Source organism: Lynx canadensis, chromosome A3 (assembly GCF_007474595.2).
Source record: "Lynx canadensis isolate LIC74 chromosome A3, mLynCan4.pri.v2, whole genome shotgun sequence".
NCBI classification, from domain to species: Eukaryota; Metazoa; Chordata; class Mammalia; order Carnivora; family Felidae; genus Lynx; species Lynx canadensis.
In genome coordinates this window covers 27,900,227-27,927,490 of record NC_044305.1, presented here as the reverse complement: position 1 = coordinate 27,927,490, position 27,264 = coordinate 27,900,227, and the positions used below count along the sequence as shown (strand labels likewise).

At 37.0% G+C, this 27,264-nt stretch overlaps 1 protein-coding gene across 2 annotated transcripts; it reads right to left on the bottom strand.

Moving 5' to 3' along the window:
- Positions 1-399: 399 nt before the first annotated feature.
- RAD21L1 (RAD21 cohesin complex component like 1) lies at positions 400-25,476 on the bottom strand. Of its 2 annotated transcripts, none has more exons than XM_030308996.1 (13): positions 25,333-25,476; positions 23,603-23,732; positions 21,806-21,899; positions 19,465-19,571; positions 15,380-15,550; positions 13,621-13,716; positions 12,313-12,423; positions 10,525-10,751; positions 10,187-10,286; positions 9,216-9,340; positions 6,728-6,823; positions 4,348-4,425; positions 400-588 (listed from the first exon to the last, which is right to left on the bottom strand). In XM_030308996.1, exons 1-13 carry the CDS (start codon positions 25,474-25,476, stop codon positions 400-402), a joined length of 1,668 nt encoding a protein of 555 aa, XP_030164856.1. The 2 variants fall into 2 exon arrangements, with proteins under 2 accessions (XP_030164856.1, XP_035920291.1); XM_036064398.1 differs by having other exon boundaries at positions 6,728-6,820.
- Positions 25,477-27,264: the final 1,788 nt, after the last annotated feature.

The following is a 27,264-nucleotide window of genomic DNA, read 5'->3' as shown; positions in this document are numbered from 1 at the left end:
GCCTGTGGGGAAACAAAATATTAATTACTCCCATAAAACTTAAGTAAATAATCCAATATAAAATAGCTTTAAAAAATATCCTTAAATATTTCTGGAAGGCACATAGTATTTTAAAAATATATTCTAAATGCAATATTCAAGTCAGGGAAATGGTAAATACTATACATTCAAGTTAGCTAAGTTAAAAATGTTACTTAGCTACAATTCAGTATTTCTGTGAGCAAACAGGTTTCCAATTCTGGCTATGGTTATTCTGACTTTACAAACATAAAATAGGCAGTTGGCTAATATATGAAATGGATCAGACCTTCAGCTGCTTCCAGACAGCTTCTGCATTAAAGTGAACCATCTACACAGAAATTCCAAATATGACATAAATCTGCATGTTCTGGATTTCCTTCACATTTTATGGAACATTGGTCCCACTGTAGCTATGATATCTGCATAGGGAGCACTCTGGCTCAGCTCAATAGCCCGCTGTTTTTTTAGGACAAGAAAGCTATAAAATTTGGCAGCAGCTTGTTTTCGGTCACTGTGTCTGCAGAGCTTCATCAGACTAAAGTACTGCATTCCCATCTTGTTGGATTCCTGGAAAAATAATTAGAAAAGAAGAAAGGAAAGAGAAACAACATCATTAAAAGTCCAGCAGGCTGTGGATGCATGATGAATAAAATATTGATATTTTTGATAAGGGAGTGTGAAATCCTTAAATAGAGAAATGCAAATGACTCATTAGTAAACTTAAAAAAAATCATAGGTCACTGAATACAAGCTTGGCTCATTGAGAAAATGCATGCAAAAGAACTTTTAAAGTGTTATGCAAATTTCTAACGTGTTATACAAATGTTAGGTCTTTTAAAATTTTGATGTTAACGTAAATAAAGGGCCCTCGTGGAAGGTGCAATTAGTTTAGACTTGTAGGCAGAAAACAACCCACAGGACTTTGGGAGGCTTCAAATACAATGAAAATTATCAGCCTCATCAGGCTTCTTTTCCTTAAAGGCACTGGGGTGTGGGGGTGACTATAAACAACTATAGTGATAAATGTAAAATTATATTTATATATCTTAGTGGCAGAGGAATATGGCTTTATAAACACCTCCCAGTTTCTTGACACAGATCAAAAAGATATCGGAGTCACCATAGGGCACCTATGAACCTACCAGAAAAAGTTGAGCTACAATAAAGCATTTAATTATGGATGAAGATAACGCCTTTTAGGAAGACTAGTACTTGGAATCAGATTTCTAGAATAGAAGTACAGATGAGGATGATTATTGAAAAAAAACCCACATTAGTGGGTTGCTTGGAGGTGTGGGAGGAGGACCAGTGGGAGAGATGGGACAAAGAATTATCAAGAGGCACAAGGAAACTTTTTGGGGTTATGGATACATACATTCACTATCTTGATTGTGGTGATGGTTTCGCAGGTATATACATATGTCAAAATTGTTCTACTGTATTTTAAATAGGTATGATTTATTGTATGTTAATAATACCTCAATAAAGCTGTTTAAAAAAGTAAATAAATAAATGAAATATAAGGAAGGATGCTACAAAACAAAATGATAATTAATAACTAAGAAAAATTCCTGGAAAACAAAAAACGTGAAAGCAGAAATAAAATTCAATAAAGACTAGAAGATAAAGTTGAAGAAATTTTCTAGAGGATAGGAAAAAAAGCAAAACAAAGGGAATTGATATAAGGGATAAAAGATTCTTTAAAATTTAAAGGTGCAATTCAGGGGATCAAACATCTGATCCACAGGCAATTCAGAAAGATAGAACAGATTAATAAGGAGGCAATTCAAGAAATACAATAAAATTTCCTAGAATTCAAGGACATGAACTTTCAGAATAAAGAAACCACTACATGGTCAGCACAATAAATGAAAAAAGACCCATATCAAAACACATCATCCTGAAATTTCAGACCACTAGGAGTAAAGAAAAGATCTAAAAGTTTCCAGAGAGAAAATAAACGATTGCCAACCAAGCAGCATCTAGCTTTTCAGTAACAGCACAAGAAACCTACACATGTTACAAAACCTTCAACATCTGAAAGATACTATTTTCAAACTAGGTTCAGAGACATACAATCAAGTTAAAGGTAAAATAAAGAAATTTTCAGACTTGTATATAGGGTGTATATCTCCTATGCACTCTTTCTCTCAGAAATTATGAGAGGATGTTAACCACCAAAAAGTTCAAAGTAAAGGAAGACCAAAGCATCAAGAACTAGAGAAACTAATATAGGAAAGAGACAAAGGAATTCCTATGTTACGATAAAGGAATGTCCCAAGACAAAAACTATAGAAAAGACCTAGAGAGCAGCTAGTCCAATTAGAATAAAAGGATGATGAGCTCTGGAAGAGTATCTTCAAGAAAAAAAAAAAAAATGGAACTGATGAATCAATTGATATATTTGCCCATACTAAACGGGGTTTCATTATATGTCAGAGAATTTTTAAAAAGAATTAAGGATGAGTATATAGGCACCAAGCAAATGGGGGAAATGAGGCAATGATTAACTAAAAAAAAAGCACTATAAAATTGACAAGAAAAGAAATGCAATGACAATAATTTTTACATAGTCTTTGGGGTTTTTTTATTAAAAAATTTTTTTAACATTTATTCATTTTTGAGAAACAGAGAGAGACACAACGTGAGTGGAGGAGGGGCAGAGAGAGAGGGAGACACAGAACCTGGAGTAGGCTCCAGGCTCTGAGCTGTCAGCACAGAGCCTGACACGGGGCTTGAACCCATAAACCACGAGATCATGACCTGAGCAGAAGTTGGACGCTTAACTGACTGAGCCACTCAGGTGCCCCTCCATAGTAACAGTAACTGCTGATTGTCTCTTACTATCCATTCCTGTCTTCCATAGGAATAGAATTACTAGCTGAGCCCAAAGCTACCAGACAAAGGACTACATTTCCCAGCTAGATGTGGCAAGGTGACTAAGTCCTAGGCAATGAAATGTGGGAAGTGATACACACAATCTCTGTTGTACACTTAAAGAAATTTTTGCTGCTGAACAGAATGTAGACATGATGGGTACTTAGCCATTTTTGATCCTGGGAATAAAGGAAATGAGATAAAGGTAACCTAGGTCTCTGATATTTTGTGAGCAGAGCAGCCATACCAGGTTATACTTTATCTTTTTAAACCACTGGTATTTTGGCTCTTAGTCAAAATCAAACCTGCATCATAACTGTTACAATTATTGTAAACACTGAATATTGTGCTAAAAACAGACTGGGGTTAGGGGAGATAGAACTCAGCGAAATATTCATTTTATGTTGAAAGAAGTTAACAGGTAAAATTTAAAGCTGAAATATCAAGAAAGAACAGTAAGAACATATGATTAGAAATATAGTTATAAATGCTAAAAGAAACAGCTGAACATAGTTGCCTCTGGTGAGCAGGACTTAGAGATAAGGAGGAGTAGACAAAAATCTTCTGTGTTTCCTTTTCATTCTTATAGCATAGAACTATGTAACTTTTAAAATTATATACATGTATTATTTTGATAAAAATATAAGTTAAATTTAAAATTATCTGTTTTACTCTTATACTATTTTTTTTTAAGAGAGAGAGAGAACGCACCCGAGTGGGGAAGAGGAGCGGGGGGTGGGGGGGTGGGGAAGAGAGAGAGAGAATCTTAAGCAGGCTCCATGCTCCTCGTGGAGCCTGACACAGGGCTCGATTCCACGACTGTGGGATCACAACCCTGGGATTATGAGCAAAGCCGAAATCAAGAGTCAGACACTCAATCTACTGACTTATCCAGGTGCCCCACTCTTATGTTATTATAAACTTAGTTCCACATAGAGAATTGGTTGATAGCCTCCTAAACCCAAGAACGGGAAATGCACTAGATGTCTAGAGGTCTGAATATAGGTAAGAAGTTGCTTAGAATATGCAGGCACCAAAAGCAAACTCTCATAGTTAGCCCTGGGTATACTGCTCAAAATCATTTCATTCTAGTGGAATTTGGTCTCAACAAAAAAATAATGAAAATGATTTTTTTTAAGTTTATTTATTGAGAGAGGGAGAGAGACAGAGATAGCACATGCAATTCAGGGAGGGGCAGAGAGTGAGAGGGAGAGAGAGAATCCCAAGCAGGCTCCACACTGGCAGCATGTCTGCATGCCCGACGGAGGGGCTTGAATTCACGAACTGTGAGATCATGACCTGAGCCAAAACCCGGAGTCGGACACTTAACTGACTGAGCCACCCAGGCACTTCAAAAATGATTTCATTTTTATTAATGTCTAGAAGATTGAAGTCAACATTTTATTTATTTTGAAAAAAAAATAGGATTGACAAACCCTATCATCTTACCCGCAAGCTATTTAACATCTTAAGAATTCTTCCATTCCACCTCTCTGCCTCAAAATTTTGTTGATTCCCCAATGACTCCTGTTTGAATGAATAATAAAATACCTCAATGAAACAAATTTTACTGAATGCTACTATTTGCTAAGCACAGTGTTAGCTGCTACAAGAAACCCAACCATAACACTGGGTCCTGCTAAATAAAGGAGCTTATAGTCTGACAATAGAATAGGAAACATACAGCTTTAGATCAGTCTTTGTAGGATTATATCTATGCTCCCTAGGTGATGAGGGGCTCCAGAGTAGGAGATTCTGCAGTCTTTACTGGTAATGCATACCAGGGCACTGTGATCTTACTTCCAAAAGTTAAGTCAGCCATGACTTTTGGTTAGGACTATCCCAGCTCTCTGGTCAATTTGAACTGAGTTGACAGGGTAAACATAAAGCTATAGAAAAACTGCATTGTAAAGGCCTTTATCTGAACTTCCCTGGTGATACAGAAGCTCTAATTAATAAATGATGTTTAGCAATTTGTGTACAATTGGGTTAGAACCTTTTGGATTTCAAGGGTAACCTGTCCAAAAGAGATCAACCCACTTCCTGTCATATTATCTAAATAGATTAGTTCTTTTCAGTCTTTAAAGCTTAGCCACCTTCAGAAACACCTCAATATTTTAAAAACAGTCAAGTTGAAATCCCTTCACAGGAACTCACTCTAAGCTCTTATCACCTAACACTTTATGAGCTAGGAACAGAATTGGGCATAGGAAAGGTGCTGATGAATCTGACAAAAGAGCAAGCCTACAAAGTGCAGGGGAGGGGGGTGGCAGGGACGAAGGTGGCACAGATCTGAACTACTTTCTAATTTTTCCCAGGCTAGCTCTGACCATGCAACCCAATACCTTCTGTGTCATCCTTATCAGAGATGCAATGTTTGTCAAGCCTTCATGTGTACCTTTGAAGCCAAGACACTTCCCACAGTGTTTTCAATTTCACAGACTCCAAGATGATTTCAGAAAGTTCCAGAATATTCTGGATAGTATTTTAAATCACTTAAAGCTAAGGGGACTGCCGAGTCCTCATTCCTACTAGCTATGCCGGCATCCTGGTCCTGATTATATAGCATCCTTTCTTAAGCTCCAAAAGGGGTGATCTGAAAATATGGTCACTTCATTCTGAAGAGTTTTCCGAATCTCTCCAGGTACAATTTATTTTTATTTCTTTCTGGTCTGCCCTGGGATAAATGAATTCACCCAATTGCTAATGTTTATTATATTGTTAAATACACAAATGCTGTTTTTCATATATAAAAAGCAGTGACCCAACTCTTTGGTAAAGATCCATGAGATTGCAGCTTCACCTATATCGCACGACTAAACTAACCAGGAAAAGGCTCAGAAAAAATAGTCTATGCACTTTGCTGAAGCCTGTCTACTTGATCTATCTGGACACCCTACAGCTGAATCCATTGTGTGGAAAGCCCAGTGGATTATTAAAAACAGCTGAACTTGTGCTGTGTTGTGGTTTGCTTGACCATGTATGAAAATAACCTGTGTCTACAGAAGCAAAGAGGCGAAAATTAACCAACCCTCTTCTGGCTTAGCTGTTTGGATATTTCAGGTAGAAAATTCAGGTATCTTTCCCGTCTTAGATTATCCAGAGAATGCAGTGTTCTCCACATATGAAAAAACAATCTAATAGTCTCGGAACTCATTATAAAGATTATTTATTTAAGAACTACTTATTTATGGCATTAATAGCTATTTTGATATTATTTAATAGGAATTCATTACAATCTTAAAAATGCCTTCAGCACTGTGGTACAAGGACTAGAGAAAGAAGACAGTAATACACATCAAGTCAGGTAAGTCCATGTTACTTCTCGCTTTGCTATTTAATTGTGACCCTTTGAGCAGACCATTTTCTCTTTCTGATCTCTAAAAATCTCGGACAGTATAGGCCTTGAGCCATATAATGTTTTAGATAAAAATTGTTTTGTTTTTTGGTTTTTTATTCGTAAATGAAGTAAAATTTCAAATGCCATAGGATGTACCTCTAATATAGCTCTGTTTCTTTAAAGCTGTTACAAGAATAACTCAACAGTGATTCTCAATATTTTTAACCTATGACTACCTTTGATAATATAAAAATCCCATAGTTTTACTTAAAATTATTTGAAGTTTCAAAATAAATTAAAGAAAGAAAAAAGGTCAAAGCAATTCTGAGTATGTTTCATCAAACTACTGACACATCTCTGTTGAGATCACTAAATAATAATTCTAGAAAGCAACATGATCGCTCTAAAACCAAGTTTTAGGTAAATAAAGTGTTAACTATTTAAGAACAAAGTTTTTAAGAAAATTTTCAAGACTATGAATATATTTACCAATTCAACTGGACTATTTTCAATTTCTTGTGCTAAGATGGCATTCGTTAAGGAAGATTCCTCAGTAGCTGAAGATACCACTTCAACAATATCCTCCTAAAGCAAATTAGGGAAATACAGGTAGGTCATCACAGTAGTAGTAGTTTTCATAGGAACAATTTTATTTTGCTAAATGCTTTCATCACATGAATGCTCATTTCTAAAACTGATTTATTTATTTATTTTAAATTTTATTTATTTATTTTGAGAGAGGTAGAGCACAAGCAGCAGAGGGGCAGAGAGAAGGAGAGACAGAATCCCAAGCAGGCTCTGTGCCATCAGTGCACAGCCAAAAGCGGGGCTCAAACTTACGAAATGTGAGATGATGACCTGAGCGGAGATTAAGAGTTGGACATTTAACCCGCTGCGCCACCCAGGCACCCCTCTGAAACTAATTTAAAATACCACCTGCATTCGCAAACTATTATTCCTGAAATATCCCAGGTAGGCAGCCCCTGTTCTCCATAAGCCTCCCACAGATGAAGAACTGGCACATTCCTGCCCTCTTTGTTGCCTATCTTTTCTAGTCCTGTTTTCTCCACCACTGCAGACCCCACATCAAACATATTTTTGGCTGAGTGGCTGAGACCACTTTCCTTTGAAGCATTTTGTCCAGCCCCAGCCCCTGCCTCTATCCTCATGCCAGTACCAGGTGGCGGAGGAAGAAGCACTGTAAGCAGAGGGGGTGAAAATGGGGGAAGCGATATTAATATCTCTACCTAGGGCCATGACACGATTCTTGCCACCACTGCTGGAGCTGTTGCTGGCAAAAGGGAAGAAAAACTATGTCCTCTGAAAGAGGAGCAAAGGCACAGAGAAGAAGGAAAAAGAGCCAGAAATTCTCCATTCCTTATCATCTCCTTTTTTCATTGCTATAGAAACTGTTGGGCCCCGTTTTCATCTTTAACCAGTCTTCAGGTAGAAGCTTCCTTCAACAAAGCTTCCTTGATTTTTCATTGCAGCTTTCAGAATGTTTAGTGAGTATCAGGAGTTGCATTTTATTCTTTAACATGCATGTTTGTGGAGACTTATGTCTTTTCCCTTTTAATCTCTATGAATATTCTACATTTTAGATACTCTCAATTTTGCAGTTACTTTACATAAAAAATGCTTTATAAAGATTTGAAAATGACTAATCAGAATCAATACTTTTCTGTCCTGTCAATGTGCTCCCATTCCTGACTGTATTTCACATCTGTTCACCGTTTTTGGAAGCAGAATAAAAATGGAATTGAAGGCTAAAGCATAAGTTAGGGCAGAGGAGCTAAATTGTTCAAGAGAACTCATACATCAATCTCTTCAAGCATGAGGGAAAAATCTGTTTTGTTAATATGTTAAAAAATCATGAACTAAACAAGCTTGCCTGATCATAATTTTCAGTAGGTGCACTCTAAGAAATGCCTGAGCCCAAATAAGGAAGATATTGGCAACCTAATAATTCAATATCTAGTATACTATCAAATATTTAGTAAAATACATTCTGTGTTAGTGCGTTGTGAAATTGTCTTTCCTTCCAAGAGCATTCAGTTTCAATGTGGACTGACTTTGAATTCCCTGAGTGGTTATCAAAATGCAGTGATGATGGAGCAAACCAGAAGAGCACTGGTTTCTTTTTATCTGGTGTGGCTATATCTGTACAATCACTAAAGTGACAATAGGAAAAATATATTTAAAAAAAATTTTTTTTTAATGTTTATTTATTTTTGACACAGAGAGAGATAGAGCATGAACGGGGGAGGGTCAGAGAGAGGGAAACACAGAATTTGAAACAGGCTCCAGGCTCTGAGCTGTCAGCACAGAGCCCGACGCGGGGCTCAAACTCACAGACCGCGAGATCATGACCTGAGCCAAAATCGGCCGCTTAACCGACTGAGCCACCCAGGTGCCCCAGGAAAAATATTTTAAAGCACACTGTTTCCAACTATGTTTTTAAATAACGTTTTTTGAATAAAAATTATGTCTTCAAATAAAATAAAAAAAATTTTCTTTGGTCATGGATCTTCAGATAGTCTCTTGGATTCAAGGCTAAGGTAATTATAGGTCTAAAACATATTCTTAGTTGTGGGAAGAGTGACTTTCTGATCAGAAACAAAACATGGGTATATTGTCTAGAGTCCTAAAAACATTCCATGATATACTGAATGTGGGGCCTAAGAGGATTTTCAGGATATAACTGGATTCAAGTACAATCACTTATTTGATTACCATGCAAATTATTTCAGCATGAAACTACTATCTTCTTATTTACTCTCTTAAACTTCTAGAAAATACTGTTCTACAGATGAAAATCATGCTTTACATACCACTGCCCCTTACCAAACAAATTATGGACTAACATAAGACTAAATATAAACTATAAATGTAAGAAGACATGTCAGAGTCTCAAGTTTCCTTCACTGTATCTGTGTCAGAAAAATAATACTTTTATGATTCTCTTTGGTTAACTTACCTCAGAATTAATATTTTTATTGGTATCCTCATGAGAGCTACACTTAGGTCCATTGATCACATCCTTCCAAGTTTTGGGTTGACTTAAGTCTTGCCGGGAATTTGGCTCTTCCATCACGGAGGTCTCTGAATTAGTAAGTAGAGAAGATTTCACCAAACTATCTTTCAAACTTAAATTGGGATATGGTTGTTACAAAAGAAAACTTCTGACAGAAAACTTGGAATCTAAGAATTTAAGCAAAGTGTACACAAACTGTCTTATAGTTTCCCAAGTCTCACATATTTATCTTCCCTTGTCCCTTGTCTGCTTCTTATCACCTCCCTCCCCATGGTCCACCTACTATCTCCTCCACACTCACTCCCAAACAGGCACTCACAAGATAACATGGATAGTTCAAGCCCATCTTGGTGTATTGTGTGGCAGATTTTAATGCCTTCAGGACAGGTGATCACGAAGCAGAGATTCACTCATTACATAAGCTGGTTTTATTATTCCTTTATAATAGTCACAATAATAATCAGCAATTATCAATACTCCAAGTAGCTTCTGGGTGGGTGGAAATTTCTACATCTCAGATTCATTGTACTGTTGAAATGCTATTCTTATCACTAGGTGACTTTTCCTTTTAGTTGTCTTAAAGTGAAACACTATCCTACAAGATAAAATAATTTTATCTGTTGAAGTTTTGTAAGTACTGCCTGTAGGGATGAGGGAGGTAGGAAGGAGTGAGATTAGGAGGAATCCACATAGTATATATACTTCATCTTTTTAGTGTACTTGTTGAACAAAAATTAATCTGCAAAGAAAAAAGGCAATGCTGATGTAACAATTTCTCTTAAGCTGAAATATTCTTCTAGAGATAGCAGTTATATTGGGAATATGGAATTGGATCCCATCTTCATTTTGTAATATAAAATGACATTTTTGTTTCTATAACAATCCCCTCAACACCAACAGTTAGGATGTCTCACCTATTATGTTTTCATTTCCCACTTCTTCCCTTACTGATTCCTTCTGTATCAATTTCCTTCCAAGTTTAAAGCCAGAGGACAGAAAGCACTTTGTAAACAACTGTAAAAATATACACTTCTATTACTTGCTTTTGTACAAGCAAAGCAATTCAATAAAATACAAGCACATATGCTAAAAAGTGAAAACTATAATTCAGGCACACACATCAAGCAAATTAATTCAAAAGTAAGGGAGTATTTTTCACCAGTTTATATTCTGTTGTATACATGAACGTAAATATGCATTTATTTATTTATAACCAAGCACTGCAACTATGTAAAAAGATGGAAACTATTACCATTTTCAGTTCCGCATGAGTCATATCCTGGGCAGGACTTGACAGAAGCATGTCCACTCCTCCCTTCTTCTTCCACATCATCAATCTTCGGGTAGGAGGTGCAAGTTCCAAAACCATGAGTGTGTCCGTAAAGGAAGTAAGCTGTTTATGCATAATTTTGCTACTGATCTCCTTGACTGGATCTATGAGCAATTTCCTCTTTTTGCCTTTTCTTTTCTCAGCAAGGTCTAAATATAAGAAATAGACACAAATGGGATTGGTTGTACAGCTTTGTAAAATGATATTCTAGACACTGCATACCTAAGAAATGTCTACCACAATGCAACCTACAGAGTTGCCATGGGAAGAATATCCCTTTCTCTCTACTGAAAATTATGCTTCACGAGACTTTTGCACAGCTAGAGTATCTGAGCAGCCAATAGTTGATGCAGTTTATAACGTGTTCCTTCAAAGTGCTTAGGAGGGACTCTGTTGACCTACCAGGTAGATTAACTCAGGAAGTGTGGAGCAGAGAACATAATGGGAGGGAAGTTGCTCAATTTTGAAGTTCCCTAAGATATCTATATAACAGGATATTCTGAAACATTAATTTGTATTTGTCAAGTATATTTTTCCCTCCTCCATTGAAATTCATACACAAATTCCACGTATGCAAAAGGGGAGGGTTAGGTTTCCCAGAATGGATGAAGATCTGAGATCAGATGGAGCCAGAAGGAACAGTAACCTGCTTGCTAACGTGCCTTAGTAAAATCCTGGGAACATGACAAGATCCCAGAAGGGCTGGTTGTGTGATGACCCCAGAGGCTATATGGGCTGGGACAGTAGATACCACAAACTGTTGTGGTTGATGACCAAAGTTTCCCTTCCACCTGCCACACTCCTCTCCCAAATTTTGATACCACATGGCTTAGGATAGATAGGGGAGCTATACAGATTGAAATTTTGCCAACCCAGTGGGATAGAGCCTCCGAGTTGAATGTGGTAAATAAAAAAACTTGAATGCTTTATTCCTTGCATGCCTGAGTTTATAACTGAAATTCATATCAATTATACTACTTGAAACCAGGATGTTCTTACAAGGTCAAGTTATATATTATATTCATATTTATTTTTTATTCCTAAAAATATGCTTCAGGTTAAATGTTAGAGGGCACAGACCTCTCTTCTGATCCTTTTATTCTGCCTTATTTTATATGCATGTGCATGTTTATTTATCTTTCCAATCAGACTACAAGCTTCTTAAAAGCAGGTACTATTGTTGGTACCTGGGTGGCTCAGTCGTTGAGCATCCGATGCTTTGATTTCAGTTCAGGTCATGATCTCATGGTTTGTGAATTCAAGCCCCTCATTGGGCTCTACGCTGACACTGTGGTGCCTGCTTGGGATTCTCTCTCCCTCTCTCTGTGCCCCTTCCTGGCTTGCACGCACGCTCTCTCTCTCTCTCTCAAAATAAATAAATAAACATTAAAAAAAAAAAAACAAAAAAAGCAGGTACTATGTCTTCTTAACTCCTGTGCCCAACAGAGAGTAATGGTTCAATAACTACTGGCATTGAACTGAGTTTTATATTTTCCAATTTCCCAAACTGGGTGTGTGGTTTGACCAGGACTGACTATAATGAAAGAATCACCTCAAATTTCCTCCACACTCTTTCCCTACCCTTTCCCTATTGTATTGCAAATGTTATTACTAGGTTGGCTACTTCCTATAATATTTCACAGATTATCTCACAGTAAATAAGATAGTAGCGTAACAAAAATAAAAAACAAAACCATGAATGACGCTGACCTGAAACATCAATTGGGTCAAGGGTAAATCCATGTTCTTCATTTGATAATGTGATTTCATCCATTTTTTCATTTTCAGGTAGACATATACACTCTGAATTATCTGGTTCTACTAATAACATCACCATAAAAAGAATTATTAGAAAAATAACAGTTATGTTTAATCTAGATGTTTATATGAGAATGAAAGCAAAAGATAAACTAATTGAAGATTTATATTGCTAACTGGAGCCAAAACTGATTTTTAGAATCATGTACTTAAGAGAGTTGAAGAGACACAGAGATTATATGGTCTGGGGCCCAGTGTCTAGGTGAGTCATGCATCGTCACCTTCTTCTGCACATGTGACATCTAAGGCTGGACTTAGTAGAAACAGTGGTAGCAACCACAGTAAATGACTGACATAAATTTGATTATGTCTGCTAAAAAAAATTTGTATTCTGGGGGTGCCTGGGTAGCTCAGTCGGTTAAGCAACCGATTTCGGCTCAGCTCATGATCTTGCAGTCTGTGGGTTCAAGCCCTGCATCAGGCTCTGTGCTGGCAGCTCAGAGCCTGGAGCCTGCTTCATATTCTGTCTCTGTCTCTCTCTCTCTGCCCCTCCCCCACTCATGCTCTGTCTCTCTCAAAAGTAAATAAATGTTAAAAAAAATTTTTTTTTAATTTGTATTCTGTTAATACTTAATTATTAATTGACCCATAAAGGACCATAAATAAATTTATATCATCTCTCTTTTTCACATTTTAAATTTCTACTATGTGTTAGGAAGGAAATGTAACATAAAAAAGAATGAGGAATCAAAATGGGGCTATTTGTACTTTCAATTCTCAAGAAAAATCATACAAAAATACTTCAAATGATCTGAGGTACCTTCACATGAATTTCAAGTAGAAAATATCCCCACATTTGTAATTTCTCTCAAATTGTATACAGATTGTCCAGTTATATTAATGTCAATATGGTATTAATATTAATAATTAATAATCATAGCAATGTCAAATATTAATGATGTTTCTAACATGTAACACATATTATTTTAGTGACTCAAAGGCATAGTATTTTGCCAGAGTATTTAGATGTGCTCTCATATGTAATAAACCCAATCCTGGTTAAATACCACTGTTGTACCTTTCTCGGAACCTAGTTTCCTATTCCATATTGTCTACAGTCAGACTCAAAAGAGTTTGAGGGAAAACATTCTTTATTATTTTTCACTATATTATATTGCTACTTAAACCGAGCAAGTTGTAAGGTTTAATTTGAACATCAGTATCTGTTCACTTTCTACACAAAAGATAATTTCATCATACCCACTATAGTATCAGGAGGCTCAGGAGGCAGGGAAATTTCTCTGTTCAAATGCATGTCTTCTAACAGGATATTTTGGTCATCTTGCAATAGATTGTCTTGAAAAACACAATAAATACTTCTGTCACAGAACTGAATCTGTCATTTTTTCACTAAACGTTTAATTGACATTATTGTATATAAGGATTATAAACAGATACAAAAATGAATCAACCTTACTTAAGTAGATTTGATTGGCTACATAGACTATCATATTTCATGCAGGATAATATAGAACTTTATATATTTTATTTCCTTTCCCTTATTAAATAGATGTTTAATTTCAGGAGATATTTACTAAACTAATACTGTGATAGTAATCTTGTTACAAAGTCATGTTTAAACTCCAAATTAAGGGGCGCCTGGGTGGCGCAGTCGGTTAAGTGTCCGACTTCAGCCAGGGCACGATCTCGCGGTCCGTGAGTTCGAGCCCCGCGTCAGGCTCTGGGCTGATGGCTCAGAGCCTGGAGCCTGTTTCCGATTCTGTGTCTCCCTCTCTCTCTGCCCCTCCACCGTTCATGCTCTGTCTCTCTCTGTCCCAAAAATAAATAAACGTTGAAAAAAAAATTAAAAAAAAAAACTCCAAATCAAGAAGTGAAAGCTTTCAAACTTCTTTGGTAGATACCTAAGGTAGAACCACTATTTTTTCATAATTTTGAAATTTCAAAAAGTTTGCCACAACCAGTCCTTTAAAGTAAACTAGAGAATCTAAAAAAGACTTGTTATATAACCATCACTATCTTTAAAATACAGGTATGTGTATTCAGATTTCCCAGTTTTTGTCTACTCCATTTCTATGATTCTTTTATAGTAACATCATGATATAAATATAAAATTACAATATAAAATGTTGGACAGATCCTTAGAATAGCTGTTTCACAATTTCTCTTAAGGGAAACAATGATTCCAATATACGATCTAATATATCTTGTGAGGAAATATACTAACTTCATTCCTTCCCCTCTAAAAATTAAGAATTTGTAAAAGTAAAAACAAGTAGTATTTTATAACCTTTAGAGAAAATGTGTTTTAATAGATGCCTATTTACTTAGATCTAGCCTAAATGTTTAAATACACCACAGACTTTGAAAATGTATGTAAAAAATGTATTGACTAAAAAAAAAAAAGTATTTATTTAGGGGCCCTTGGGTGGCTCAGTTGGTTGATTTCAGCTTGGGTCATGATATCACGGTTCACGGAATAGAGCCCCACATCGGGCTCTGTGCTGGCAATGTGGAGCCTATTTGGGATTCTCTCTCTCTCTTTCTCTCTGCCCATGACCCTCTTGCACGTGCACGCGTGTGCTCTCTCTCTCTCAAAATAAATAAACTTTATTTTTTTTAATGTTTATTTATTTTTGAGAGACAGAGACAGAGAGAGACAGAGTATGAGGAGGAGAAGGGCAGAGTGAGAGAGAAAGGGAGACACAGAATCCGAAGCAGGATCCAGGCTCTGAGCTGTCAGCACAGAGCCTGACTCGGAGCTTGAACCCACAAACCGCGAGATCATGACCTGAGCCGAAGTCTGATGCTTATCCAACTGAGCCACCCAAGTGCCCCTAAATAAATAAACTTTTAAAAAATGCATTGATTTATATGACACGGGGCATACCTGACATTTTAGTTTAATATAATAAGCCTATTAATACATTCTTAGCATGACTGAAATAAATATCCAATTTCTTTTTTTAATATCCAAATTCTATATAACCAGACAACATACCAATCATCTCTACTGCAGCCCCTTCATCTCCAAATCCATCTCCACTGTCATAGAATAGAGATTTTTCTCCAATGAGGCTTTCGGAACTATGTTCAACTAAAGGACCACTGGAATCCAGCAATATGTTGTCATCAAAAAAGCTATGTCTTCTGAGAATTTCAGATTCCTCCCCTAAATAAATACATATCATTAACACTGAGTTAGCCATAGAAACATAGAGTTTTAGGGTTAGATGGAAATTCAGATATCTTCTTGTACAGACCATCCCATTTTACAGATAAGAAAAATGAGAGCTAAACTTATTTGCATAGTCAACTGAAGTCATTCAGTTAATCAGTAGAGGCTGGATTTCTAGTCTAACGCTTTTCCCAAAACAATAGGGAAAAAAACATTAGGATAGAGTCTTTAGTTGTGGTTCAGTTTAATAATTCCCCAGAATGATTTCTTCTACTTTAGATAGTCATGTCCTGCTTGATCAAGTATTATTTCATATTATTTCAAGTACAATTGCTTGCATTGTTTATCCACAGTGGGGATTTGGAAAATAAGGAGCATATCTGCCTTCTTGGGAATGGAAAGGTAGATAAAATATTAAATAATGGGTTTACAACATTCATTTAACAAGTATTTAATGAATGGGTATTAGGCAATCTGCTAGGTATTAGAGATACAGTGATAAAAAAGACAAAACCCAATCAGCTAACATTAACCGAGTACTTATTATGTGCATTATATTACGTAATAGAAGATACTATTATAATCCTAAATTTAGACAAGGGAACATGTCCATAGAAAGGTTTTATAATTTGCACACAGTCATACCCTAATAAATGACAAAGCCAGTATCTGAACCCAGCGAAGACAGTGATAGTTAAAACTTACACTGGTAAAATATTTTGCAAAATGGAGACTTATGAGAGCAAACTCTTAAGACACTGACAGTAGCAGGTAGAATGAACTCCCGGCTTCAAATTGACTTGTTTCCAGATTGGTTGTCAGCACATGTATATTCTTAATATTCTTTCCCTTCCTTGGGTTTGAATCTCTAGGTCCAGGAGTCTGAAACCCCAGAGATCAGACAGAGGTTGTCGTTCTCCTCCCTTTCTCACAACCCATGTTAGTGCTAGTTAGTAAACAAAATCATGCAGTATCACTTATATTAAAATTCTTCTATAGGCTTTTATCTTGTAGAAAGGAAGAGTTGAAAAAGGCAAGCTTCATTGTACTGGATTAAAGATTTGCTCAGCAGAAAAGACTAAAAAATAAAAAACAAAAGTAAACTAAAAATATGTTCATATCTTCCAGGAGCAGCTTGAAAGCTCTCAAAAGAAAAACTAGCCTTGGTCAATAAGATAATAGCATTTTTGAACAGACACTATATTCTGAGCACTGAGCATCACAAGAACCTGAGATTATTCAAATAAATTAAAGAAATGATCATTGCTTTCAATCTTACATTGTAATTCAGAATAGGATGCATTAATATTAAACATTGCTTAGAAGACATTAGGTTTGAGCTAGTTTTTGAAAGAGAGAAAAATCACCTATTGGTGAAAAGAACTGAAGGAGGGAATGAATGAAGGAAATAACTCTGTGATGCGGCTAGTCGTATCTCAATTTTACAAATAGGGTAGTAAGTCTCAGAGAAGCTAGGTGATTTGCCCAGTATCACACAGCAAGGCAATAGAAAAAGCTGATGCAAACTCAGATCTGTTCGTACACTGAGAAAATGCTCTTCCCCCTTTTTGAATTGTAGGAGACACAGACTGAGAACAACTAAATTATTGGCTGGTAATATATTTTCTTAACTAGAGCAAAAAGTCTGTATCAAGAGTAAAACAAATAAAGTTGATAAAATACAGAAGGTGATAAATTGATAGAGGCCCTTGAGGATAGGCAGGGTGTCTAAAATAAGTCATAAGGACCCAAGGTATTTAAGTAGAGGAATGTGATACGAAAAAAAAAAATGGAATTTAAGGACAATTGCTCTTGCAGAGCTACATAAAATGTGGGAAGAGACTGTGAGATGTGTAGGAGGGTATTACTCCAGGTCTTTAGTACTGGTGAACTATACTGGTGGCTAGAGAAATAGAAGACCTAAGAGACATGTCCAATTTTGTTGTTGTTGTTGTTAATCAGCACTGGTATAAAGCTTACAGAAAGTGTAGTTAAAAGTGATCCTAGGGGCGCCTAGGTGGCTCAGTCGGTTAAGTGTCCGACTTTGGCTCAGGTCATGATCTCACAATTTGTGAGTTCGAGCCCTGCGTCGGGCTCTGTGCTGACAGTTTGGAGCCTGGGGCCTGCTTCAGATTCTGTGTCTCTCTCTCTCTCTCTGCTCTTCCCCCGCTCATGCTCTGTCTCTTTCTCTCAAAAAAAAAAAAAAAAAAAAGTGATCCTAAAGTTTTAGGCCTAAAGAACAGCAGTAGTGTTTATAGGGAAATGTGTAAAGAGTGTCTTGGCAGTAGGAAATATGATTAACTCTTTGCCAATGTATTACATTTTAAGGCCTGGGATTACAGAGAGTAAGAGATCCAGGCTACTCAAAATATGGTCTGTGGGTTGGTGCTTGTCCATGATAGAGTAAATACACAGACTAGAGGTAAATGTTTAAAAAATCTGATAGCAATTTCACAGAGTAATTTTATATATGTTGAATTTAATAAGAAAAATTGAAGCATATATTTTGATTTTTAAACTTTCAATTTTTCTGGATTTTACAAAAGCATCATTCCATGACAGACTGGAAATTAACAAAAATTCTAAAATTTGTCCCACACCACAGATCATTTAAGAACACAGCTGTAGATCAGAAGAGTTACAGAAGAAGAGTAAGGATGAAAAATGGAGGTTGGAGATGTAGTTCAAGCATTACTGGCTTGACCACCCTCCCCCACGGAACACAGAGTTAAGCCACCCTTCTTCTACACTCACTGCTTCGGGCACTATAAGAGAACCAAACATGAACACGACACAGATTTTATCCTCATGGAGTTTTCAGATCAATACAGGATGTACATAATATAATGGTTCAAGACAGAGGTAAATGCCATAAAAAGAACAGCTTAATTATAAAATATACTCAACAGTTTGTTTCATAATCAATGAGTATGTATTTAGCATGTGTTATTTCCTCCTCAGTCCCAAGCCATGCTAAACTTTTTCATTTTACAATTGATATCATCATATATTGGAGAAATTTTCATACTTTGAAGGCACGATATACAGCACACACGTAAAACACTATATATATATATATACACACACACACACACACATATATATATATATACATATATATATACACACACATATATATATAGTGTTATGGTTATATGTAATATATGTGTATTATGTAATATATATGTATTTATACACATATATTACTATGTGTGTGTGTGTGTGTGTGTGTATATATATATATATATATGTTTATTTGCATATCTCTCTCCCAGCCTGAAGCTCCTTGTGGGCAGGAAGTGCTTCTGCAAACTTTGTACTGCCTATGCCTATGATAGAACATGACATATAGTAAGTATTCAATAAAGGACTGCAGACTAAGAAGGGAAGTTTATAGCCTAAGACTGAGTCTTGGTATTAACACCTATCTATTTAGAACAAGGTAAAGATAGGGGCGCCTGGGTGGCGCAGTCGGTTAAGCGTCGGACTTCAGCCAGGTCACGATCTCGCGGTCCGTGAGTTCGAGCCCCGCGTCAGGCTCTGGGCTGATGGCTCGGAGCCTGGAGCCTGTTTCCGATTCTGTGTCTCTCTCTCTCTCTCTGCCCCTCCCCCGTTCATGCTCTGTCTCTCTCTGTCCCAAAAATAAATAAACATTGAAAAAAAAAAAAAAGAACAAGGTAAAGATAAACTTACTGAGAGTTGCATTTAGACATCAAGAGATCCATTCTAAAGATAGCTATTTCTATTGACATGGTTTCAATACAAAAATGCATATTTATTTTATAAGTTATTTTGCAATTATGCTTCTATTTTATAAATAATTTTGCAATTATTTTATAATTGCAAAAATGCAATTATATTTTATAATTGATTATAGCTTGTGATTTTAATTTCTCAAAGATTCTCACCAAAGCTCCCAGCTTGGAACAGTAGATCATTATTGTAATATTCTCTAAGTGTGATTTCTTCTGGTCTGCTTTGGTTCTGAGTAACGTGTTCTGAAACATCAATAGCACTATGGAGAAACATAAGATTGAGAAAATTGAGAAAAATATGCCAACAGAACACAAGCATTTTGCAGTATACTGAAAAAAAGCCCAAAACTCTAAAACAAAAAACAGCTTTTATTATAAAAAATAAACACTTTTATTTCCTCAATAGTATTATTTATACACACTAGTTGATTACACATGTATATATAACAAATGGTCTCTGGGTTGCTGAACCAAGGGGTCAATTCTCAGTCCTTGTCTTACTTATTCTAACCAACTGCATCTGAAACAGATGTTCACTCCCTCATGGAATGTATTCTCTTCACCTCTAGGATACTACTTTCTCTTGAGTTTTTCCTTACCTCATTGGCTGCTCCTTTTCTTTCATTAGTCCTTCCTCATCTCCCAGACTACCAGCTATTAGGAATGACCCAACACTCTGTTCTCAGATCTCTCTCTTTTAAAATAATTACACTCACTCTCTGGGGGTTGAAATTCCATCTATATACTCACAACTCCTAAATTTATCTATCCCATCCAGACCTCCTTCCTGAATTTCAGACCCAGATATTCAACTACTTGCCTACTCCCCTTGGATGTGTAACAATCATCTCAAAACTTATGTCTAAAGCCTAATTTATCTGTGACTATAGGATGACTGTAGTCATCCTTCCTTTCTCTTTTCCTTAAAGCCATATCCAATTCTTCAGCAAATTCTGTTGGCTCTGTCTTCAAAATATATTCATAATTTGTTACCACCTTGATAACATGAAGACTGAGAAGTGATTACAGACACTGTCATTTCTCACCTGGACTTCTTTTTTTTTTTTTGGCAGGGATAGCACCATTTATTAAGGAAGATCAAGACAAAGACCACAGGAGGGTCCCTTCGAGGACACAGAGGCCTGGCATCCTGATCCCATGTCTGTGGGCTGCTGGTGGGAAAGGCGCGTACCCCTAGTTGGGCCCTCAGGCTCCCACAGATAGGGCAGGGCTGTCATGTCCCCTTCCTGTCCCTCCCAGCCATGAATCCTGGCATCCCCCACTCAAGGCATTAACTGTTTTCACTGCCCTTCTCCCCCCATGTACCCTGGGCCTTCACTTCCAGATCAACGGGGCTGGGTGATAGGCCTGGTGTGAGGGGGGAGACCCTTTCAGTGCTGGGCTCTGCCTGCAGCAGCTCCTGGTAAGAGGTGGGGTGGAGTTTCCCTTGTAGCCCTGAGTAGGTGTTGGGTAGGAGGGTCATCTGGACTTCTTACTGAAATAATTTTCTCATAGGCTCTCTGCTTCCTCCCTTTCCCCTTTATACTAAGCAAAGGGGAAGAAGCATGTTGAAATCAAGTCAGATCTGTCACTCTCCTATTCAAAACCCTCCTGTGCTCCCTATCTGAATAAAATTAAAGTCCTTACTGTGGCCTGCAACACTCAACATCATTTGCACCCCCAACTACCTCTCTGACTTCATTTCATACCACTCAGACCGTCATTTACAACACAGTCTCACTTGCCTCCTTGCTGTTCGCCGAAAAGGTCCAATGTGTTCTGCCTTAGGGCCTTCTCACTTGCTCTACATGGAACATTCTTCCCCACATTACTGAATGATTTGTTCCTATACCTCCCTCAGGTTTCAGTTCTGACCTTATTAGAAAACCTTTCTTGAGAATCCTATCATTTTTTTCTTTATTTTCTGTTTCTTTTCATATTGCTGATCATTTACTGGCAAAGTGTATATGTCTTTGCTTATTGTCTGTCTAAAATGTAAGATTCATGCACACAGAAGCTGTTGCTCAATGTCCTCAGTGTCTAGAGCAGTGCCTGGCATATGGAAGGCACCCAATACATATTTACCGAATGAATGGAAGAACATACTGTTAATATCGCAAATTACATTCAGCAAATATGATGATACATTTTTGGTGTTATATTTCAAAATTTCACACTAAACTTAAGTCTTCTCAACTGCATGTGTATTTCAGTTCTTAACTAGAGTCCACTTGTATTCATGAAATCTGAAGATGAAAGCAAGAAAATCAAATTGAGGGTCACCAACATGGCTCAGTCGGTTATGCTTCCAACTCTTGATTTTAGCTCAGGTCATGATCTCAGTTAGTGGGCTTGAGCTCCTGCTTGGCATTCTCTCTCTCCCTGTCTCTCTGCCCCTGCCTCACTCGCATTCCCTCTCTCCCTCTCTCTCTCAAAATCAATAAACTTTTTTTAAAAGAAAATTAAATTGAAGGAAAATAAAAAAATAATTTACTTCACATTGTGGGTGTCAAAATCATGAAACTCTTCTGGCAATGTGATAGCATTGTAAGCAGCTTCAAAATTCTCTTTTGGAAGGTCAACCAGCCCTGAAAAGAATAAAAAAACACATCCAATGAGCAATAAAGCTATATAAGAAACTCCCAATTCTTGCCCCTCTTCGGTCCCATTCTCTACAAACAGCCAGAGTGGTATTTAAAAATATTTAGAGAGCAATCAGCTCAGCTCATTCCCATGCTTAAAGTGATTCAGTGACTTCCCCAGTGTATTAAATAAAATTCAAATTTCTAATCAGAACCTCTGCAGCTGTACAAACCTGTCAGCATCATCGAAGGATCTTTCCCTCACTCACTAGACTCTAGCTATACTGGCCTTTTTGTTACCTGAACAAATTAAGCACTTTTCCCCCTCAAGACCTTTGCTCTGACAGTTGCCCTCTGCCCGGAATGCTATTCCCTCAGGGACTTTTTACATGGCTGGGTACTTCTCATTCTTCAAGTTTGAGCTTAAATTCTACCCTTTCTAGAAAGGCTTTTTCTAATTAGCCTAATGCAAGTAAAGTTTTCTGCTATTTTTTGTTGTAATACTCTGTTTAGACTCCTGCATAGCACAATCATTATCTACAATTATTATAATAATTTTAAAAAACTTTTTTATTATCTGATATCCTCTCCAAACTGAAAGGGACCTTATTTGCCTTATTTGTCCTTGTATCCCAGAGCCTTAAAATAGTGTTTGGCACAAAGTATGGCATCAATAAATATTTGTGGATCACATAAATGAAATAATGGACAAATGAACCATATTTGATATGAGTATAAATCTACGTAGAGAATTTACAAACATTTTAAATAAAGAAAAACAACCTGTCAACCCTGATTCAACAAATATTAATTCAGGGAACAGTATGTTCAAGACACTGAGACAAGTACTATAAGAGATTTAGAAAATATCACAACAAAGATATTGCCTTCAAGGAACTTACAAACTAGTGTGAGAGACAAGGCCTGTACCTAAATAACCGTAACACAAGGTGGAAATGATGAATGTCTTAACATTAAGTTAAAATTTGAAGCCATCATATTTATGACACATGTAAATCTCTAGCACTCTGGAAGGTCTAGAGATTTTCTACAATATTTTGGGGCGCCTGGGTGTCTCAGTAGGTTAAACGTCTGACTTCACCTCAGGTCATGATCTCAAGGCTGGAGAGTCTGAGTCCCAGGTCAGGCTCTGTGCTGACAGCTCAGAGCCTAGAGCCTGCTTCAGATTCTGTGTGTCTCTCTCTCTTTCTGACCCTCCTCCACTCACATTCTGTCTCTCTGTCAAAAATAAATAAACGTTAAAATTTTTTTATGTTTCATAAATAGTAAGAACAACCTAAGCTACTTAGAGTCTTGAGAATTCTGAAAACAATGACAATTATGATATCTAGGCTTTGTCAATTACACTATTTCTAATTTATCTCATACAGGCAAAAATAAATGTGGTAAATTAAGCAATCCATTAAAAGTGAATATCAGAATTTCATACATAAGTAGATTTCTTATGTAAATAAGCAGGAACTTTACAAGTGTTTGAAAGCACAAGCTTTTCTTGCAAACACAGGTAAAGAGCAAGGGAAAGAATATAATTTGTCCTTAACCACGGAAACTTAGAATCAGTGAAAAGGAAGTTTATATTCACATATACACGCTGGAATTACGGAGTGCCACCAATTAAAAGAGCCCACCCAAAATAAAAATGCAAAAGAGAAACAAGGTGAGTGAGACAATCAATGTTGCAAGTATACCTGGGCAAAATGTCATCTTCATTTTGAGCAATGCTTCGTTGCAATCTGCCAAAAGATATTTTGCCTTCCTATTATAGATTCGCACAACTCCCAAAAGAAGGTGTCCTGAAGTTCGAAGTGCAATTTTCGCCTTTCAAGAATTTTTAAAGCATTAGAATATTGAGAATTAGATTCATAAACCCTGTTTGAAAATTATAAAGTCATAGAATTCCCTCTCTTTAAAAAGAAGACATTTTGTATTCTTTTATTTATTTATTTTTTTAATGTTTATTTATTTCTGAGACAGAGAGAGACAGAGCATGAGCAGGTAAGGGGCAGAGAGAGAGGGAGACACAGAATCCAAAGCAGGCTCCAGGCTCTGAGCTGTCAGCACAGACCGTGAGCTGAAGCCGATTGCTCAACCGACTGAGACACTCAGGGGCCCCTTGTATTCTTAGAGTGAATCATTTGGAATGCCTGTGTGGCTCAGTTGGTTAAGCGTCCCACTTCAGCTCAGGTCATGATCTCACGGTCCGTGAGTTGGAGCCGCACGTCAGGCTCTGTGCTGACAGCTCAGAGCCTGGAGCCTGCTTCGGATTCTGTGTCTCCTTCTCTTTCTGCCCCTCCTCCCCCACCTGCACTCTGTCTCTCTCTCTCAAAAATAAACATCAAAAAAAAAAAAAAAGTGAATCACTTAACTTCTACCTCATCTTGTAAAATGATTAACCTTTGTTCTTACTCAATGAAGATAATCTAATGTGCCATCTAAGTGAAATATGTGATTATTAGTTTCACGGAAGAATATAAACTCTACAGTCAGGCAGACTTGGGTTCAAGTTTTGGCCTAGTTGCTGAGACTTGAAGTTAAATCTTCTTGAACTTCAATTTATTAATAATGGTTACAACTTATTATATACTTATTTTGTGCCAGGAATTGTCCTAAGAGCTCTTCATGTATTACTTAATTTTGATATGAACCTCTGTTTACAGAAGAAAAAAGCCTGAGATTCAGATATGATAAGTAGCATGCCCAAAGTAAGAAAACTACCAAGAAATGGAGCAGGAATTAAGTTTGACTAACTCAAAAGTTCATGCTCCTAACTATCACACTTCACTGAGGCTCAAAGAAGCCCATCTCACAGGGTTGATGTGAAGATTAAATGATCTAATGAATGTAACGTTTAGCCCAGTGTGTGACACATGGAAAGTTTTCAATTATTATTCATCCTTCTTGCAAGCAGAAAAAATACTTAACTTCTATAAATATTAAAATAATATTTTAATGCAAATTCTAATATCTTACAGTATTTTATTATGAACATAGTACTGTATGAAGTGTTTTCATATATATTTTGATTTATACTAATCTTTTTTTCTATTCTCCATATTCATTCACTCACTATTTTTTTAAGAAATACTTATTTGGTACCTACTGTGTCTACAGTATTTTGCTAAGGGAATAAGAAAGGATTACAAAACATGTACAAAATATGACCTTCCTCCTTCAGGGTCTAATCTATTTATGATAAACATATGAAAACAGTTAATTACCCACAGAAATTGACATATGTTTGTGCTCAGGTAATAAATGTTATAGGAATTAAAGAAGACCATTTCAAAAGTAAAACTTCCAAAAAAAAAAAAAAAGTAAAACTTCCTTGGAGATGCATTTTCTGATAGAACATATTTTAGTTCTTTTCCTCTCCATAAATCATGCCAAATACATATTATAATTTGAATCAATAACATACCTTAGGTGAAATAATTCTTTCAATGGTTATCTCTAGATTGCATTCAAATACATGAGTCTTTGTGAGTTTCTTCTCCCAGTGAGCTGCAAGCCAGATTTTGGCCAATGGCCCTCGCTTACTCATAAGCACATGTGTGTAGAACATGTTGCCTGTATTCCTTAGGGGTATTTAACAAACTAGAGAGAACATTAAAAAATATTTAAATTTTGATTACAAAAACATTTCAGTGCTATTTCTTAGCAAAAGCACTTTTTATCATTTCTGTAACAGATTATCTTCCAATTGAAGCTATTATTCAATTCAGTTTCTTGTAAAGAAGCCATTATGTAAAATACAAAATTATAAACTAATGAGAACTCTATTAGATTGTGACCACACCCGATTTACATGTGTTCTGATCACTGATGGTTTCCTACATTCTACTTACTTTTTCCTACAAAGAATTTAAGTTCTCTTATTAATAAGATCAAATAAATAGAGGCGGAGGCCTGGGAAAAATAGGATGGAAATAGGGAAAAAAACAACTGAACAAGAAAAGGCACACAAAAACTAAGAAAAGCGAACACATATCACCTCTTTTCTAAAACTTAGGAATTTGAGAAATGTTGGACAATTGATTTATAACCAGGTGTTGAATTTCTTTGTTTTCTTCAAGATACTCTGGTTTAGTCAGCAATTTATTAACTTCTGAAGTTAAAATAATGGAATTCCAAAGGACTATAAAGTGGAAAAATGAAGGAAACAGAAACTAAAGGAAAAGAATCGAAAGGCAAGAAAGAAAACAAGAATCAAATTTAAACGTTTTCAAACAAGAATGGTGAAAAAAAAACTTCACCTAGAACTAAAACAATTTATGCACATTTCTACAACTTGTAGTATTTTTGAGAATATCATAAGGCTCCTCTAAGCAAAGGGATATTATGATACTTTGACTTCTAGTGAAGAATCAGATTATTGCTCATATAAGAAATCTTAAGCTTCCACTATAAAAGCCTTTTTGCTTCTTTTCTACTTGAATTTCTGACTAAAAGAGAAAATTGAGACAAAATGAACACAAAAACAAAATCAGCCACAGAATTCAAGATTTAGGTAAGTTTTGATCAATGCACATTTCCACCCCAAAAATCAAATCACTGGGCCCACAATGAAAAGTTAGGCAATCTACAAAACCACATTCCCCAATGGTAGAGCTGGAGATTTTAATGTTTATGGCCTGTGCCTGCCTTGGTTTCACTTTATTCTTTTTACTGTTTGGTATCTAGGAATACATTCCAGGTTATCTTATAAAATTGCTCCCAGGTATATGGTTATTGATGTATTTTAAGGAAAAACAACTCTGTTTTTCAATCTGAGATATTGACTTTTCCCGAGTACATATTCTACCCTCCCCAACGACCCCCGCCCCAACCTTCCTGCCACCCCTACTCTCGAAGGTTTATTTCTGGAATGGACTAGCTTGGAGCAAGGCAGAGCTGGTGAGAACCAGAGAACCGGGAACTGGGAGCCAGGGGCAGGCCACTGCTGAGAGAGGGCCCTGAGCACTGAGGGGGATGGGGGGCGGGGAGGGGGAGGGTAAGGAGAGAGGGGAGGAGGTTGGGAAGAGGGGGAGAGGGTGGGAAGAGACGGACGAAGGGGGAGGGGGACAGAGGGGGGGGGAGGAGGGGGAAAGGGGTGGAGGGGACAAGGAGGGGGGAGGGGGAAGGAGGGGAGGAAGGGGGCAAGGAGGGGGAGGGGGGCGGAGGGAAGGAGGGGGAAGTGGAGGGGAGAAGGGGGGAAGGAGGGAAGGAGGGGAGGAGGGGAGGAGGGGGGGAGGAGGGGAGGAGGGGGGAAGGAGGGGGAAGGGGGAAGGAGGGGGAAGGGGGGAAGGAGGGGGAAGGAGGAGGGGGGAAGGAGGAAGGAGGGGGAAGGAGGAGGGGGGAAGGAGGAAGGAGG